Source organism: Cololabis saira, chromosome 24, assembly GCF_033807715.1.
Source record: "Cololabis saira isolate AMF1-May2022 chromosome 24, fColSai1.1, whole genome shotgun sequence".
NCBI classification, from domain to species: domain Eukaryota; kingdom Metazoa; phylum Chordata; class Actinopteri; order Beloniformes; family Belonidae; genus Cololabis; species Cololabis saira.
The window spans coordinates 16,643,085-16,662,558 of NC_084610.1; the positions used below are offsets into that span (position 1 = coordinate 16,643,085).

At 42.6% G+C, this 19,474-nt stretch overlaps 2 protein-coding genes across 3 annotated transcripts; one reads left to right on the top strand and one right to left on the bottom strand.

Moving 5' to 3' along the window:
- The first annotated feature begins 643 nt into the window (after positions 1 to 643).
- Positions 644 to 8,692, top strand: LOC133425347 (gap junction alpha-3 protein-like). 2 transcript variants are annotated; one of them, XM_061716153.1, is made up of 5 exons: positions 644 to 833; positions 3,728 to 3,789; positions 5,035 to 5,123; positions 5,219 to 5,751; positions 7,059 to 8,692. In XM_061716153.1, exons 3-5 carry the CDS (start codon positions 5,055 to 5,057, stop codon positions 7,888 to 7,890), a joined length of 1,434 nt encoding a protein of 477 aa, XP_061572137.1. In that variant the 5' UTR covers positions 644 to 833; positions 3,728 to 3,789; positions 5,035 to 5,054; the 3' UTR covers positions 7,891 to 8,692. The 2 variants fall into 2 exon arrangements, with proteins under 2 accessions (XP_061572137.1, XP_061572139.1); XM_061716155.1 differs by lacking the exon at positions 644 to 833 and adding an exon at positions 837 to 967.
- Positions 8,693 to 15,256: 6,564 nt separating this feature from the next.
- Positions 15,257 to 16,321, bottom strand: LOC133425348 (tax1-binding protein 3-like). Its single transcript, XM_061716156.1, has one exon. The coding sequence runs from the start codon at positions 15,888 to 15,890 to the stop codon at positions 15,417 to 15,419; it is 474 nt and encodes a 157-aa protein (XP_061572140.1). The 5' UTR covers positions 15,891 to 16,321; the 3' UTR covers positions 15,257 to 15,416.
- Positions 16,322 to 19,474: the final 3,153 nt, after the last annotated feature.

Consider the following 19,474-nt stretch of genomic DNA (forward strand, 5'->3'; position numbering starts at 1 on the left):
TCCACTCGTCATGAGTTTGTCTTTTCTTAGTCATTTCTTATGCAAATCAATGACTTAACCGCAGAACTGTTGAAATAAACAGCTTACACTGAGCTGGTGTAAGAGATTCTTTGAAATTCTGCAGCATTTGAAGTTAAATTAGATCAATGATAAAAGTGATCATGTGTAAAACTTTATTTCCCTTTTATTGTATTAGATGTTTTTGATCCCTATCTTTCCATCCATGAAGAACTAATAGCTCGATTACGTCATTACAGGCATAATAATGTTATGAAACAAGGAAAAAGTGAAATAGGGGCTGTTTTGAATGGTTTTCTAGTTATTTGACGTGAGTGGAAGGGTCCAGTGACCCCCCCTCACACAGACAGGCACCGGCCCCCATCACCATCACCCCACCCCCGTGCCCCCAGTGGCGCACGGCCCTGCAGCCGCTGCGCTTCGCCTTCGCGGGACGGCTTCCACGCGCCACTTCCACTTTCTTTCTTCTGTTGTTCTTTGTTTGTTTTAGACTAGATTAAGGTCGGGTCTCTACAAGAAAAAAACCTCCATCTCTCTTTTTCTCTCTCTCTCTCTCTCTCTCTTCCTCTCTGCCTGGCTCTCTCTCCTCTACTCCTCCCTCGCTCTTCCTCTCTCTCTCTCTCTCTCTCTCTCTCTCTTCCTCTCTCTATCAGCGTGTAGTCCTCTCTGTGTGTGTGCTCTCTCCCTCCATCCCCTCCCCCCCACCTCCTCTCCCACCGCTCTCATCAACTCTGCTGTCGGCGCCTGGAGCCCACCCGTGGGACTGAAAGAAGGGAGGAGGAGGAGAAGAAGGAGAAGTGGTTCAGAGGAGCGCGGTAAGCAGGTGGATGCTGGCGGAGGTGGGAGGGAGGAGGAGGGATTCTCATCCTTCCACCTGCTGGATTATCAGCACCTCTCGTGCTGCGTTCACTTCCCTCTGGGAAAGACGGAGAACAGGAAGCCACTCATGGTATTTGATGAGGAACAAGATTATACAGAGCTTTGATATGAGAGCAGTTTTGTGAGTTTTTACAAAGTTATTAGAATTAAAAACCCATAAAAGCAACAGACTTTTGGATAACGGGACTGTGATACTTGCTATCTTAAAATCTGGCACTCGAGATGATTATGAGAAACTTTACACCCTTTTAACAAGCAAATTGAACCAGTTTGTAATATTTAAACAACCTACTTTGAATCAATGTTATTGTGGCAAATAACTTGGTTTATTCAGGAGAAAACTGTTTGTTCGTTGATTTATAGAAGACACATTCCCTAAATACACTTTTGAATTTGCCAAAAGTGAGGTAAAAGTATAACTAAGTAACTAAAACGCTCCGAATTCATTGCATAGCATCAACAATGACAAGATTTAACCGTGATTATAAATTATACATTTATATTTTAGGATTCCAAAGTTTAGGCATTATTGAGTTATCCACCAAGAATAGTTTTTATTTTTTGTGCAGATCGTCGTTGCTTCTTTCAAACAACTGTGTACCTTCATGTTGCTGAAAACATTTCTGTTATTTGTTGTTTTTCATGTATTGGTGGAAGTCATTGCACGCACCATTTCATCCCGATACCTTTAGTCTCATCCAGTCAGTGTCAGCTGTTGCATTCCTACATCCTGTTTGTTTTCTTCATTTTTACCAGACGAGGACGTGCTTGACACATTTTTTGCAGATTTTCTACGTTTCCAGAATAATGTGTAACTTCCACATGGATTCATCAACCCAGCTAACAACACGTGTACGGTTCATTTATCAGCAATATTTCTGGACGTGCACGTTAAGAAGAGGTTAACGGGGTGACTGCTGGACTAGACAGTCTGATAATGGCCGTCTGCAAATCTTCCAAAGGGTTTGGGGATGCAAACGGCAGTCCAGGAGTTAACCGTTGGGGCTGTTTTAGCACAAAGACCTTTGATCCATCGAAAGCATGCAGCAGCCAGGATAATGTCCATCTGGCAGTGTCGCCATTGTCTGCTCTGACAGGCGGTATTTCATCACGTCAACACATCATGTAGATCTGCACCCGGTCAGATGCTCGTATCTGCAGACAGATACTGTAAACGGCCTCGGTGGTTATTGTCTGAGATCTTAGTCCAAGATGGTGTCAGAGAGGAGGATAGAAGCCTGGTGAAGATGCTTTCTTCTGCAGGGTTGAATATAAGTCCGGGGCGTCGGTCGCACTTTAATCACAAGTTAATTGTTAATTGTGCTTAGTTAATTGTTTTGCAGAGCTTCAATTATTTTTAGTGACCAGATAAAAGAAGATGTTAACATTGTGTTTTCAAGTTGTAGGTGGCCTCATACGGGACTTTTTGTGCAAAGCCACTGTAACTTTGAGAGGTGTGTGTGTGTGTGTGTGTGTGTGTGTGTGTGTGTGTGTGTGTGTGTGTGTGTGTGTGTGTGTGTGTGTGTGTGTGTGTGTGTGTGTGTGTGTGTGTGTGTGTGTTCATATCAGTGAATCCCAGGAAAACATTTGCTCCGCTCAGCATTCCTGGGATGTGATGAGTCCAGCATTCAACGGGGCGACCTGTTATCCACTCATTCACTTCCAACAGATGGCCGGCTATTGTTCAGCGGCCCGCCAGCGCCGCTGCTAGCGCACACGCACTCACAGATGTGCGTCCCCGAGGCCAATAGTCAGAAGTATACATGAAATTGTGTGTGTGGTTTTTTTTTTCTGCATATATATATATATATATATATATATATATATATATATATATATATATTAATGGTTAATACCATGTTGGTAAAAACCTAAGGCATATATATGTATTTTTAGTATATAATATATATCAAATATATTTTAATATATCATATATATTTATTTTATTAATATATTTATATATACAGGACTGTCTCAGAAAATTTGAATATTGTGATAAAGTCCTTTATTTTCTGTAATGCAAAAATGTCATGCATTCTGGATTAATTACAAATCAACTGAAATATTGCAAGCCTTTTATTATTTTAATATTGCTGATCATGGCTTACAGCTTTAAAAAAATCAAATATCCTATCTAAAAAAATTTGAATATTCTGGGAATCTTAATCTTAAACTGTAAACCATAATCAGCAATATTAAAATAATAAAAGGCTTGCAATATTTCAGTTGATTTGTAATGAATCCAGAATGTATGACATTTTAGTTTTTTTAATTGCATTACAGAAAATAAAGAACTTTATCACGATATTCAAATTTTCTGAGACAGTCCTGTATATTTTTATTTTTTATTTTCTTTATATATATATATATATATATATATATATATATATATATATATATATATATATATATATATATATATATATATATATATATATTTTTTTTTTTTTTTTTTTTTTTTTAAATGTGAAGCTGGGGTCGAGGTAGGCTGTGGGGGTGAGGGGTGACGCTGCTAGTCTAAAATGCAAAAAACACAGGGAAATGCACAACGAGCACACAAACCTTGGAGATCTGAGAGAAAAAACAAACAGACACGAGAACAGGCAGAGACACAAACAGTAACCATTTCAGGTCCCTGAGACTGAATCAAAGCTAGGCTACTGCGATTATCTTAAATTGTGTGTTTTACTCAGTAAAGAGCAAACATAAAGCCTAAGGAGCAAACACCCCTCTTAGTAAGACATAATAAGTATGAAACGCTCTGGTATGAAACTATGTCGTTAATATCTTCATAAATCCAGCGTGGGTCCACTTTGCTTCTCTGTTCCAGATTTAGATTATCTTCTGATCTCTGGTCGATGGATTTATCACTGTCAACGCAACAATACTTTAGTAAGTACACTTCCTGTTTTTCTTACCTCTTACCAGGCTGGCTTCAGATTCATGCCAGTTCTCCGGCAGAAGGACAAACTTACAGGACGCTGGAAACAGAAGAATCATCAAAGTGGAACCTGGTGTCATATTTCAGCAAAGGCGTGTGGAGGTGTGGTTCAGATTAAATATAGTCTGGAGCCCGCTTGTGCCTTAAGCCTGGGATATACTTGCTGTTAGAACAACAAACAAGTTTACATGACAACATTGGATGATGTACAGTAGGAGATAACATTGCTTTGGTTTCGATCTCGGCAAAGGAAACGGTGCCAGCGACATTCACGTCGTCACTTGTGACCAGCTGGTATTTGACTGGGACCAGCGCCACTCGAGGCCAGAGCGAGAACTGCAGGTTGCGTACGCGTTCTTAACTGCAAGTATATCCCAGGCTTTAGAATTGCCAAAGGGCACCTAGGTAATCCAGAGCACTTTACCCAGACGTCCTGAAAGCATCAGAACAGCATCCCCGTGGAGGATGACGGTGGCGGTAGTGTCATGATTGGGGTTCCTACCACTGGCTCAAGCAAGCAATAAAAACAACTAAAACACTAAAAACTCTAAACACTAAAAGATAAGGACACTAGGCTATAAACTAAAATGCTGCGTACTCAAAAGTGCATAAGGATATACAGAGTTTAAAGTGCTTGGTGCAGTACTGTAGATTGTACATTGTCGAGGGTAGACAGGAAACAGGTTTTGTTTATTTAAAAGTCTTATGGAGAGGGGGAAAAAACTGTCATGGAGCCTGGCTGTTCTGCACCTGTCGCTCAGAAACCTTCTGCCTGAGGGCGGGAGGGTGAACTTTCCATGGCCAGGATGGGTGGGATCCGCCAGGATTTTGTTTGCCCTTGATAGACAACGACTGTGTTCGATGTCCCCGATGGATGTGAGGGAAGTGCCGGTGACTTTGGCTGCAGCATCCACCATCATGTCCCAAGTTTACTAAAGTATCCCACGTAATAATCTTAGCAGCTTAGTAGAAGACGGGGGATGCAACAGGACGATGACCCCAACCGTCAAGGTAATCCAGTACAGGCTGGCTCCAGGAAGAGAAAATCCACCTCAAACCTCATATCTAGAGCGGGGCATCTGCGTGGACGCAAGTGTGTTTAACCTGCGGTAGACCTGTTCCACGTCCATGTTTTTGTCAGACCTTCATCTTTCTGACAGGAGAACATCCTTCAGCACCGTCTCGTCTCTCCTCAGGCTAGAAAACCGAGTGAAGCATGGGTGACTGGAGCTTTCTAGGGCGTCTGCTGGAGAATGCTCAAGAACACTCCACTGTGATCGGAAAGGTGACCAACAAACGACGACCGCTAAGTGTGACCTCTCCTTCCGAAGCTTTGAACACGGCCTTGAGTAAACGTCATTCTCTTGAATCCCTCTCCAGGTTTGGCTGACTGTGCTCTTCATTTTCCGGATCTTGGTGCTGGGCGCAGCGGCCGAGGAGGTGTGGGGCGACGAGCAGTCGGACTTTACCTGTAACACGCAGCAGCCCGGTTGCGAGAACGTCTGCTACGACGAGGCCTTCCCCATCTCCCACATCCGTTTCTGGGTGCTGCAGATCATCTTCGTCTCCACACCCACCCTCATCTACCTAGGCCATGTGCTGCACATCGTCCGCATGGAGGAAAAGAGGCGGGAGAGGGAGGAGGAGCTCCGCAAGGCGCGGCGCCACCAGGAGGACAACCTCTACAACGGAGGAGGTGGGAAAAAGGAGAAGCCCCCGATCCGTGACGAGCACGGGAAGATCCGGATCCGTGGGGCGTTACTGAGGACCTACATCTTCAACATCATCTTTAAGACTCTGTTTGAGGTGGGCTTCATCCTGGGGCAGTACTTCCTGTATGGTTTCCACCTGAGGCCGCTCTATAAATGTGGCCGCTGGCCCTGCCCCAACACGGTGGACTGCTTCATCTCCAGGTCAGCGACTTCTACTCTATACCTCTGAATTATGGTGTAATACATCTCTTTTGTGCTTTTCTGCTGCTGCGTCAGACATGCAACGTGAAGCCAAATGGTCCGGGTCCGAGCTCGTGTCTTGTGGCATGAAACATAGACAGGTGTTTCTCACCCCACCGCCACAGAAACACAGACTTCGGCTCCAAAGATGTAAAAGATGTTTTCTTTATCAGTGTAATGTGCAAAAACCAGTGTTTGTGATGTGATGCGGGTGAAGGAGTTGCCATGGCGCCATTGAGGTTACCACAAATGTTGAGGTGGTTCAAACTAGAGCCCTGCGTGGAACAGTTTTCTTCATCCCGCTCCCGCTGAATTTCTGACTATTACCACCCGCAATGTGTGTGTTACACTCCCGCCCGCATCTGCAAAACTCTGAGAATTCATGCCGCACAATAATAGAGATGCATTGATTTTGTGTCTTCTCCTGAAATGAGAAATGTCCTGGACAAATCTATCTGATTTAATGTTAACATGATAATTGTGGAGCTTGATGGATGATTGACAGTTCATAGGTCACCTGACAGAAAGTTAGATGCATCATTGTCATCATCGCACAAGCTATTTCCCCTTTCGCGCAGGCATCAATTATGTGATTGAGGTTATAGCAACGAGAGTAGGCTGTGAGTGGCTCAAATAACACTAATAAATAACATAAAATAAACAAAGTTAACGAATGAAATGAATTCATTTCACAAATGAATCGCTTGGCCATTACATTGCTGTGGAGGAAGAGAATGCTGCTGACCGACTGCGTCCCAATCCCTGCGTCTCTTCCAAGATGCTCCACAGACACTAAACGCAGTTTCTCCAAATATCTGAATTGCCTCGCTTTATCTTTGTTTTGTAAAGACCTTGTTTGAGGTTCTTTTATACGTCATTGATTTCCATCTTGTTAGGCTACATCCCGATCCCGCAGTGTTTTTTTAGCCGCCCCCAGTTCAAACCGCCCGCTTCCGCCAGATTTGAGTTGGGTCCCGCAGGACCCAATCCCAATGCAGCCATCTAGTTCAAACCTCTTCAACAAACCTCTCCACAGCCACCACAACGTCGTCCATGAGTTACACAAGTAAACGCTACATAGGACGCACTAGCGCGATGCAAAAGTTTGGAGTCAAAATGGGAATAAATCGGGGCGGTGGGAGTGGGGTTTAGACAGTATCAGACTGCACTGATTTTAATGTACAATTGAAGGTCATACAGATGAGAGTAAGTTGTGATCTGATTGCATTTAAGGATTAAACCTGTATTTGTTTTGGGTTTTTCTCCAGACCGACAGAAAAGACGATCTTCATCATCTTCATGCTGGTGGTTGCATGTGTGTCCTTGGTCCTCAACATGCTGGAGATCTACCACCTGGGCTGGAAGAAAGTCAAGCAGGGGGTCACTAATGAGTTCTTCCCTGACAGCGAGTCGCTGCTGGGCCCAGATACGCCTGGAGATGCAGAGACCATCCCTGAGCAGGCGTCCCCGGCAGTGCTCAACTGTTTGCCAGCGTACGCTAATCCCAACGACAGGGCGCCTGAGGGAGGAACCTACAGTCCAGCGGAGACCTCGCCCACTGTGATCTCTGTCAACTCCAACATGGTCACGGCCCCGGGGCCCGCAGGACTCAAGATGGACGGCGCCGCGTTCCATCCAGACGACTTCCTGTTGCCTACGTCGTTTTATGGCAGTGGAGAGAAAATGAGCGTGTGGAGCCAGGGACACCTGGCAGAGATGGAGCAGAACTGGAGCAACGCAGCTCTGGAGCTCCACAATCTGAACGGAAAGAACTCCTCCTCCTCCTCCTACCCCCTTCCTCTCCCATCGCCACCCACCTCTGCCTCCTCCTCTCCTCCGGGGGACGTGACACCTCCCAACGAGAAGCAGCAGTCCACGTTTCCCACCCTCCCTCGCAACACCCCTCTGTCCCCCCTGGCGCCCCGGGAGACGGCGGCCGGCGAGGAGAACGGCATCGGGGACCCGCGGGAGGATTTCACTGTGGTGACCCGGGCGGAGATGCATCAGCCTCCTGCTGCTGCGGGGACAGACGTCAGGAAGCCCAGACGGGCCAGCAAGAGCAGCGGCGCGCGAGCTCGCCCCGACGACCTGGCCGTGTAGCTGCAAAGCGCACGCCCACATTCACGAGACCCTTCTCTGATCCTCTTCACACGGAGAGAGGCTATGCAATTCCCTGAGACACACACAGCAGCACAAACACACACGAGTGGTGACACACGGGCCGGGATCAAGCACAATAACACTACCGTGTCTGTGTCGTTAGTATGGAGCTGAAACGTTAGTTAGCTGATCTGAACAGGCAGCTGAGGCAGCTCGTCTGAAAGGGCCCACAGTGTCTGGATCAAAGCTCCGGCCGCAAGTTACATTTGGATTATTTGTGGAAACATTTTGAGTATTTTTTTGTAAACTAGAAGCACCGTTGCAATTTATGGCGCTTTTATACTAGTACCTACTCAGCCCGTCTCGACTCGACTCAACTTGCCCTCGTTTCTTTTCAATACCCAGATCAGAAGTAGGTGCTGCTGTGACGTATTTGATTGCATGATCCAAACGAAGAAGACAACAACACTAAAGATGTAGAAACTGGAGGAGATGATAGATGTGCTGCTGGGTCTGTGACTTGTGTTCCATATCAAGTTAAAAAATGAGAGTGGGAGAAGCTTCAAGCGGCAACGCTTTTACATTTTTTCGTCCGTTGGTAGCCGCGAGCAGCTATGAAGAGACAGAGATCCTGGTAGATCTGGTCGTTCCTTATCGCCGTCTAGATCCCTTTTTAATTCTCTCCTCAGCCACCAGGTTTATGAACATCTGCACCTCAGAGTTGGATCACCAAACAGACTTTTGCTGCCGTTGCTGGTCGAATAAAATGAACAAGAAGCCGCCGTCAGAGTCGCTCTTTCACTGATTTCCTCCTCCTGACTCAGACGTCTGACTCCAACCCCCCGACCAATCGGTGGCCTGTAGTGTGATGATGTCAGATACAGCCGACTCAGCCGCTTAGAACCTCGGCAGAGTAGTTACAGAAAAGTATCTACACGGCACGTTTGACCCCTAGTGGGAAAGAATCAAACCGAGGCGAGTCGAGTCGGGCTGAGTAGGTACTAGTGGAAAAGCGCCATTAGATTCCTCGCACAAACTTAAACTTTAAACGTGCAGTTTATAGTAATTTTATGTCATTTCTAAACATTATGAAGCTCAGCAAGTACAAACAAACCCGTAGTGGTGATAAAAGAGCAGAAGAGACATAAGATTAACAATGCAGCTGCTTCACAGTCCACCTTCGTCAGGGTGCACGACCCTGCACCACCTCTCTCACCTCTAAAGTTTTATATATCAGGACGTGCAAAAATGATCTGGTCCCGGGAGAATCCCACAAGGGTTTGTTTACTGTTTGTTTGTGAAGCGATGGGAGACATTTGTGCATCGTTGGGGACACGAGGTATATTTAAAAGATAGCAGCTTGCTTTACGCAATTTCATACATATAGCGTCTATTCCAACAGAAGTTGTCTCTAGGATCTTTCCAGAGACCAGAACATGACCCCCTAGCAATTATTACATAAACATAACATAAACAATGGCAGTTTAAAACTCTCCTAGTGGGAGAAAAACCTTAAACCAAACAGTGGCAAGAAAAACTGTTTAGGAGGGAAGAAACCTTGAGCCTTAGCATTAGCATTAGAGCGGTTCCGTCTGGGAGCCACTGAAGGAGCATCATAGAGATGAAGTCCAAAAGTAAGAAAAGTCAAATCTGTCCTCCATATGCGCTCAGGCAGGTACGTTTTTTCCTTATTGACGCTAAACCGATGATGCACGTATAAGTTTAGCATGAGAGCCCTTGATCCTGGCTTAATGGTCTTACAACTGGCAAATGCAACCTGAGATGAGCAATAACATAGGACACATTAGTTATACATAACATATGACCCCTCCCGATTCAGGGGTTTCTAAATTCGCTAACTGTTTTCCGTCAGGATTTCAGGGCACATCGTCGTTTACTGAGCTGTCCGAGGATTCGTTTTTTTTCCTGAGATGCTGTTGGGGTTATTATCCCGTTGCACGACCTCGGCCTGTCTGTAGTTGTCAGACACATGGCCCCACGTTTGGCATCGGGGGCGAATCGATGGCTTCAAGGTGTCCTGTGCTGCAAAGCGAGTCCCAAGTTCGCACCTCCACCGCTGTGCCTGACAGCTGGTGGGAGGGATTTCTGTGTTTGTTCCGATGCATCTCTGCTAGCTTTAACCGTGCTGCCATGTTCTGTTGGGAAAGGAAGTTCTGTTCTGTTCTGTTCTGGAGAGATTGGAAACTGTCTTAAATGTTTCCCGTTTGCGGATAATCCGAGTTTGGGACTGGCCTTGCCACATTGATGGGCACAAACAATTGCTTCTCCAAGAGCACTGATGATATCTTTCTTGGTTGACATTGTGTTAACACAATAAGTGGTTAATGAAGTGAATTTTATTATCCTCTCAATTTTTAAAAAGAAATCCCAGGTTTTTTCACACATTGCTTCTGAATTTGTGGGAAGAACAGCGACGAGGCCTAAAACGACCCGCGGTGTTGTTCCTCTGCGGTGTCGTTGACCTGAGCTGTGAAACCTGGAGTGGACCAGATGACTTTTTGTCGTGACACATAAAACTGAGGATGTGGCAGAGGATTAAGGTATATATATATATATATTAGCGATACGCTGAGCTGCCTCTGAAGTGCCTGTGAAGCATCTATCAGCTAGCTAACGCTGGTACCGGCAACAAGCAAGTGCCTCGGGCCACAAACAAGTTTCAGCTTTGTAGGACACAAACATGTGAGTGATATTGATGTTTTCAACCAACGGAGCAACAAACGGGAACATTTCTTTAACGTCTGCAGCTAAAACCCCGGCGCCTATCGCAGTTTCAGCCACAGTTCTACTCCGCTAGTAAAACATAGTGCCCTAAATCCTTGCTGCAGGAGAAAATACAAACACATGCACCTGCACACACACACACACACACACACACACACACACACACACACACCCTTAGTTAGCTAACAGACTCAAGTAAGGAAGGATTTTATTGACGAGGGTGATGATGATTATTGGACTTACTTAGTAAGCTTTGAAGCGTTGAGGCATCATACTGTATCTTTTATTTCCTTTTTTTCTTTGACGGGAGACATCAGAAGAGAGGTTTGCACGTTTGTTTATTTATTTATTTATTTCTTTCCTCTTATTTCTTTTTCTTTTGTGATGATCTGATGAGTTTGTGGGTCCGGTGAATCCGTCTCGTCCGTGTGTCTTGCTCTCACCCAGCCTGGAGTTTCGATGAAGAGAGGGACGCGGCAGCGTTAGGACAGAGGACAGAGGACAAACACCCTGAGACGTAGTCCTTAGGCCCCTCAGGCTGTGTGTGTGTTCAGGTTCCTTAATCTCGTTTCAGTGTTTACCAAAAGACATCTCTGCAGTTACATCAGGGTTAAACTATATAAAGTATATACATATGTAAATACAGAAGCATTGATATGAACCACAAGATGTTATACAGAACTACCTTACAGGTATTTTAAAAACGTTGGCTCCGATCAAGCTGCAACTCCGACTCTAAGCAAGAAAACTCGGGAGGGTTCTAGTCTGCCCTGCCCGCCTCCTAGCGCGTCCTAGCGCGTCCTAGCGAGATGAGGCGGATGCAAATTCATGAGAAAAAGACAAAAATGATTGAAAAGGACATTTTCACTGCGTTGTTTCCAGAAGGATTTGAGGCTTTGCAGCTTGAACGGAGCGCAACAACACCAGTACATCTTCTTTAATGATTGTGTTTGCGGTGTGTTACAGGACTGTGGAGCTTCTCCAAGCCGTTCTGTGTAGGAGGACTCTGAGTTAACAGTTTTAGATGAGCAGTGGGACATATCGTAGCATTTAGACTTACTTTTAAAAGAGAAAAAGACAAAAAAAAGCAGAAAGCAGTATGATTTTTTTTCGTGTTTTACGTAGGAATGTTAACTGTTGTTTCTTTCCACTTTAATTCCTGCCAAAAAAACAAAAAAAAACAAAGAAAACACAGAAAATCATTCACATGGTGTAGATCCATTAAAGCTGCTAAACAGCGACTCCCCAGCAATTTAAACTCTTCCAATCTGTTTTATTTTATTCTTTTTGAGGAAGAAAATGTGCCCCGGGACAAAAGCGATGACATTATACTCGGGGTGTGTAAATCTTTGTGTCCTCTCTGAGCTGGATTTTAATTTGAATACTTGAAAAATACATCTTCTAGGTGATAATACAGATTATAACCATGCCAACGATTTTGCTTTTTGTTTAAAAACCAGCTTTTTCCTGTTTTTGTATCTTCAACCAGGTGTCTCGTTAGCCATCAGATAAAAGCGGCATAATTACTGTTTCCAAAATAAAAATGATGTTCATGGGAGGTTTAAATACATTTCAGACTCCATCTCCCCCCTTAATGAGTAATCACTATATAATAATAATAATAATAATAATAATAATAATAATAATAATAATAATAATAATAATAATAATAATAATAATAATTAATAATAATAATAATAATAAAGTAGAAGAGGTGTTGCTCACCTGCATTCATGCCAGTTTAGGATTAATTGAATAATTGTGTTTATTTATCGTAGTTATATGAGTTATCGTAGTTGTATGAGTCATTGCATGAAGCCCACATTCGAAATTTGTTCGATGAAAATAGCTGTGAATGGGAGGTAGTTTGTAGAGTGAATGGGATGGCTGGCCCGGCGTTTGACAGAAATCACCCCGGGAAACAGTTTGACCCGAAACGTAAAACCCAAATTGCAACAAAAATCGAGAAAATGTTAAAATCTATGATTTCGTCATCACGTCTGCTTGACACCCCACCAACGAGCTTTCCGTGGTAGATACCTCTGTACCTCTACAGGTTTCTCAAAGACCGCTCTGCAACCCTACTCACCAAATACCCACCAGCAAATAGTTGGATCTAATTTTCACTGCTCATCTGCTTCATTGACATCGGATAAGACTGAACCTGAATGTCGGGATATCTATCAAACAACCTCCTCCAAGGATTGCGCTGTCGCTCACCTGCACCGACACAGTTCCAGATAACCTAGCAGGTTTTACAAAAGCTCTGGGGCTCATGAAATGGCGTGCAATCCAGTTGTCATTTCAAGCACCTCTGGCTGCAAAAACTCACGCTAGCAACAGCTAAATGGTAAAGTTCAGTCTTTTTAAAATGCTACGAAGCAACGGGGCGCCGTCTGCCTTCTGCCAGCGTAACAGGTTCGGTGCGTTTCCATTAGTGGGAGTTCAGGGTAAACCTGCCAGACGGGGACGAAACGGTGTCTCCGTAACGCTACACACGAATCTTTGACCAAAAGAAGTAACACAGCTGGCCACCAGGTGGCAGTAATGCGCATAAAAGGAGAAAAATGGAGCAAGAGAATAAAAAGGACATAAACAAGCGATGCTGCTCTGGTTTTTGCTCTTTTTAACGTACATCATGATGGTAGCGATTGAGATTAAAAGAAAGCCGCCTGCCGGACACGTTTGGCATAATACGCCGACAAGGCCTGAACCGACTCATCAGTCCGTCTATCGTTTTTTTCTGGTGAACTCCAACTTCATCAAATGTACTTGTAGCAGAATGTTTCTGGTCACAACATGAGTTGTGTTCACGTGAGAGTGCCGAACATAATTTAGAAATCCCGAATCCTGGAGTGACTCTCCAACACCGGGAACGTTTTTCGCCCCGTAGAGGTTCCCCAGGGCCACCCAGGGCCACTTTTGAAGGGTAATGGCTGGTAATTGAGATGCGATCTGCCACTAGTGGAAATGCGCCGACTGTCAGCTATAGCGTGTTTGATAAAACCAAAGATTTTAACAAGAACTGCCAAAGAGATCACAAGACACCAGCGACTCAAACCGTAGTCTCTCCACCCTCGAGAACTCCTCTCGACCAATGGTGTTGAACTTTGTCTAAAATCTCCCTAAAACATGGTTTATTCGACTTATCTCTCTTGCTGAAACGTTTTCCATAACCTGGTTGTTTTAAGTTGCTTTTAGTACCATTGATACATAGAGAAAGATTTGCACACTTAAGTAGGTATGAAGAAATAACAGAGGGTGTCTTGTGAGCAGGGATATTAACATAGTTTTTTTTATTTTATTTATGGAATTAATATGAACAAAATTAGACTCAGAATGGACAAGATAATAATTGAAGCTGATTATTTGTTGTTGTTTTTCTTCTGTCCTGAATATGCATTTAAAGACTTTTGGCTACCGCAGCTTTTACACCATGGATGTGCCTTGAATCATCCTCAGATGGAGACAGTGGAGACTGTTTGAAGGGATTATCATGGCATCCACACTGGCAGGTTCACTTACATCCACTTGTTTCAAAGGACCCCCCCCCCTCCTTTTGTAAACTGACTGTCTATGAGAAAAAGTGCCTAGGTGTCTGAAGCTTTTGTTGAAGAACATGTTGATGTAAATGTTCATTTACCTCAGATGTTTACAGAACTGTTATTGAATAAACTTTTTGTACCATAAATGTTGTTTGTTCCCGGTTATTTTGAGATCCAGAAAACTAAACACCAACACGTTTCTCTCTGAATACGATGGCTGCTCAGAGATGTGATCGAAATCCTGACCGGAACTTTTCAAACACATTTTTTGAGCGCCGTTGATTAGCCACACTTTTTTTTCTGTATTTTAAAAATAAAACACATTTCTGGCGGCTTCAGTTGCAATAACCAGGTCTCCTGATTACCACTGATAACGACGGACCCTGTCTATGCTTCAATAGTCTTCCATGGGCAGGTGAAATATCTTGGCCCTGCTTGGCCCCAGAAAAATAAAAAAGTACAATGACGGTTGGTTTCACTACGGAAGAGTATTAGGGCCAGGCAGGAGAAAATTAAAAATAATATTTTAGAGGAGGAAGATTTTTTTTTCCATTATGCACTTTGAGAAAAAAGTCGAAATGACGAGAAAAAAGTTGAAATGTCGAGAAGAAAGTTGAAAAGTCGAGATTAATTTTGAAGTACAATTTCAAGAAAAAAGTCGAAATGTTGAGAAAAAAGTTGAAAAGTCGAGAATAATGTTGAAGTACAATTTCGAGAAAAAAAGTTGAAATGTTGAGAAAAAAGGCGAAATTTCGCCTTTATTCACAAAATTTCGACTTTATTCTTGAAATTGTATTTCAACATTATTCTCGACATTTTCACTTTTTTCTCAACATTTGGCCTTTTTTTTTCTCTGCCAGTTTTTGTTATCGATGTACTCATTAAGGCCACAGAACAATCGTTAATTCAACTACAGTGTCTGTCATGTACACAAAGATGTTTGGTGCTTGGCTATTTTTTTTTTTTTTTGACAGTTTTGTCAGGCTGGTGTGGTGAGGACCCAGATGCAGGAGAGCGAGAGGCAGGTGTTCAACAAAAAAGGGTTTATTTTACAAAAAACAAAAACAAAAAGCGCTGCTTGGTGGGTTCAAAAGTCACACAAAACAGGGATCCAAAAAACTTGAGCAAAAACTTGGCAGGACACATGGAGGAAAGAAACAGGACGGAACTACAAGGAGCAAGGGAAAGACAAGACCAGACATACACAAGGGGGTAACGAGACACAGGTGTGAACAATCAGGGCAGATGGAAGACAGGCGGGGCAAAACAGAAACACAAACTGGGGGAAATATCAACCTCTGACAAGTTTGTCATGCCACTATACTGCGGTCCAGGGTAAGTGGTCATAGACTGTTTTACAACTTTTTCCAATGACTTCCTGGTTACCACTAATCGCACCACGTCCTCTCTCTTCTTTGTTAGTCTTTTCCGAGCCTGGTCATGAGTCACCATGGTCATGTCCCACCCATTCACCTGCATTATTTTGTCTCCAACCTTCAGGCCCGCGTAATCTGCCGGCCCCTTTGGCGTTATCCTGGTCACATAGATACCTTTGTCGGCTTTGTCCTCAGAATAGGGGTTCTGTCCGGGATCCTGGTCGATACCTCCTCCGATGCTGAAGCCCAGGATCAGATTATTTTCATGACGCAACTTCTGGATCTCAATTCGTTCCACAGCAGTTGTCACTGGTTGACCTGGGACGAAAGACATCGTGTAGTTGTAATATTGAGATTGAAAAACGTGAGAAGTCGCGGGAAGCTTTGTTGTCAGTCAAGTAAAATGTGTTTTCTGTAGTAGAGCAACTTCCGAGCTCTGTGCGCGAGTTATCGGCAACTTGCTTTCTGATGCAAATGTGAGAAGTGCGCTTCCTCAAATGACCACTAGGGGTTGACTTCAGATGTGAGACATCTTTCCTTGACATGCAAGTAAAAATAAACAACTTTATACTAGAAATAAACACATTTATAGGAATGGTTCGGCTCTGGGTCGGCCTGGAAGGGTCCGGGGACGAAGGTGGTTCCGGCTTCAGGTCCGTCTGAAGGCAGAGCTCCTGCAATTCCTGGATTCAGCTCCAACAGACCACATTTCAGTGGTGACCCAGATTTGTTCGGAATGTAGGATGTCAGATCAGAATATATAAAAACATGAAAATTTCTTTGATACAATGTTTGGTATAAGTTTATATCTAAAATTAACTAGCCCTAGTCTTTTGATGAAATATTAATTATTTACATTAGTGATCAGGCCACACACACACACACACACACACACACACACACACACACACACACACACACACACACACACACACACACACACACACACACGCACGGAGAAGGGGTTGGGCAAAATAAGCAATGCTTCTCCTTTTCCCTTTTCAACATGTTTGTTGTTATTATTGTTGTTATTATTATTATTATTATTATTATTATTATTATTATTATTATTATTATTATTATTATTATTATTATAAACATTCATTTATTCATGCATTTTTTTAAATTGTAAGAGCATCATGAGCCAAGTAAAGCTAAAATGCTAACATGCTAACAATAGTTTTATGTTTTTCTTATATATCAGTCTATGAATATGTTTTTCTTGGTGTTCTCTCTATTTGTGCAATCAAACAGCCTGTACTATCTGCCATGAATGTGTTTCTGTGTGTGTGCGTCCGTGTGTGCGTGTGCATGTGTGCGTGTGCTTGTGCATGTGTGTGTGTGTGCGTGTGTGTCCTTGTGGCCTCGTCTATGAAGCCGTGCTGAGGCCAGCACTTCCTTTGTGCGGACTGAAAGTCCCAGGGATTTTGTTTGAACAAAAACCTCCACAGACAGTGAAAAGGCCTTGAATGCATACTTATGTCGCTACGAGCTCCGGACTCTTGCAGGCTGCTGCATACGTCCCCATCTGGTCCACTACAGGCACAGGCCGTTTGTTAATAATGAGTAAAACCACAATAGAAATAACAGTTTTATAGATTCAAAGGGAGGCTTTTTCACGTTTGAATGGCGGAGAAGCAACAACACAGATTTCAGAGAAAATAGCAAAAATAAATAAGTGTATACTTTCTATTAAGTGGAGGAAAATGAAATCCCAGCTCTCTGAACAAAACAAAACGATTATATAGACCAAATGAAAACTGCTGCATTAATGGAGGACTGTTGCAGCGACATGATGCTTGTGTCCTATAATTTAATAATTTCTCAGACTGCCATATGCTTGTGAAGCGTCTTGAATTAAGGCTGAAAGTCATCACATCACATCAGATTTTTATCGTTCTGTCTCCAGATTTATTTGAGTGCGTTTACATGGGAAATTTAATTCCTCTTTAATTCAGAATTAAAATTAAATCCAATTTAAAATGAGTAAAAATGACCATGTAAACACCTAATACCAAATGCAAATGGCCATTCCAAATTAGACTTAATTCCGAAGTAACTGTCTGTTTATTCCGATTTTAAATCCGAATAGATTAATTCCACGATCATGTATACACTCATTCTGCTTAAAATTAATTCCGGTCTTTCTGCGCTGCTCGTTCCCTCGCCCGTCTGTCGCCATGATGCTTATATTCCACGCTGGGCTTGTTTTGGAAACAAAGTTTCAAGATGGCAGCACGCAGTAAACGGTGGTCAAGAGCAGAGACCATTTATTTAATAAATAGCTTGGAGGACCTGGAAATAATTAAAAAACAGATGGCAGGAAACATAAAAATTGTGAGCTTTTCAAAGTTGTAGCAGCTAAGTTTGTTTTTCTTGCGGTAGACGTAACTAAGCGGAATTGGATAAAGCCGATCAAACGTGTTTTCCATGTAAACCTTAATTCGCAATTACTATTTCCATGTAAACTCGAAGGAAAATAGTTTAATTCTGAATTATTTAATTCGGAAAATTTATTCCGAATTAAAAAACATCATGTAACCATGGCAGTAGAAGCAATAAACCCCCCACTTGTCCTGGATTGGTGAGATGCAGACACAGGCAGTGTTTGGCCTCTTTAAATACCAGTAAACGTAACAGGTGTGGCTGAACTGACTTGTGTATGCAGGTGGACATCAGCAATCCAGGTCCCTGGGGACCCCCGTCCTGCAGGTTTCAGGTGTTTCTCTGCTCCAATGCACCTGCTGCAAAGTCTGCATACAAGTCTGCTGATGATCAGTTAATCTGAGGGGTTCATGGGAGCAGGAACGGCCCCCGGGGGCCTGGATCTGGGAACGCTGCTCTGGTACCTACAAACCTGCCTGCCTGAACCCACATACAGGACTGTCTCAGAAAATTAGAATATTGTGATTTTCTGTAATGCAATTACAAAAACAAAAATGTCATACATTCTGGATCTCAAAAAATTTGAATATTCTGTGAATCTTAATCTTAAACTGTAAACCATAATCAGCAATATTAAAATAATAAAAGGCTTGCAATATTTCAGTTCATTTGTAATGAATCCAGAATGTATGACATTTTTGTTTTTTTAATTGCATTACAGAAAATAAAGAACTTTATCACAATATTCTAATTTTCTGAGACAGTCCTGTATGTTCCCTTAACTGCCTTCAGACATCCAGGATTGTCTAAAGAGGCAGAATAAGATATGATTCTCCTTACTACTTTTGTTGTTATTATTATTATTATTATTATTATTATTATTAATAATAAAGCATTCATTTATTCATTCAAATAAATGAATGTTATTATATGAAGGTTATTACTCACTACTTGTGTTTGATTGCACAAGTAGTGACAACACCAACAAAAACATATTCATAGACTGATATATAATAAAAACATAAAATCATTGGTAATTCTTCAGTTAAAGGTAAATATACAATTTTTTTTAATTATTAGAGACTTTTTCTGCACATTTTACTAACATACAGATACCACATGTTAGCATTCTAGCTTTACTTGATGCTCATGATGCTCTTACAATTTAAAGAAAATGAATGCTTTAATAATAATAATAATAATAAAATCAAAAGCATTTATTTATTCATTCATCTTGTAAACAACAAGATGAAATGCTTTGATTTGAAATCATATGATTATTTCTGACTCGAACATTTCATGTGACCTCTGAACTGTCATGTGAACTTATTTAGGAATAAGAGCTGGGATAACAACATCCTTCCTAAAATCATGTTGAACATATCCAGGTCATCTCGATGAGCGCTGCCTCTTTGGGGGAATGTTTTTTTAATGTACAGTGGGTCCTCTAGTGGCTGAACTCTGTCATAGCTTTAGAACCACGATTGATTGGTAATTGATGTGTTATTAATGATGACTATCTGAAGGACACAC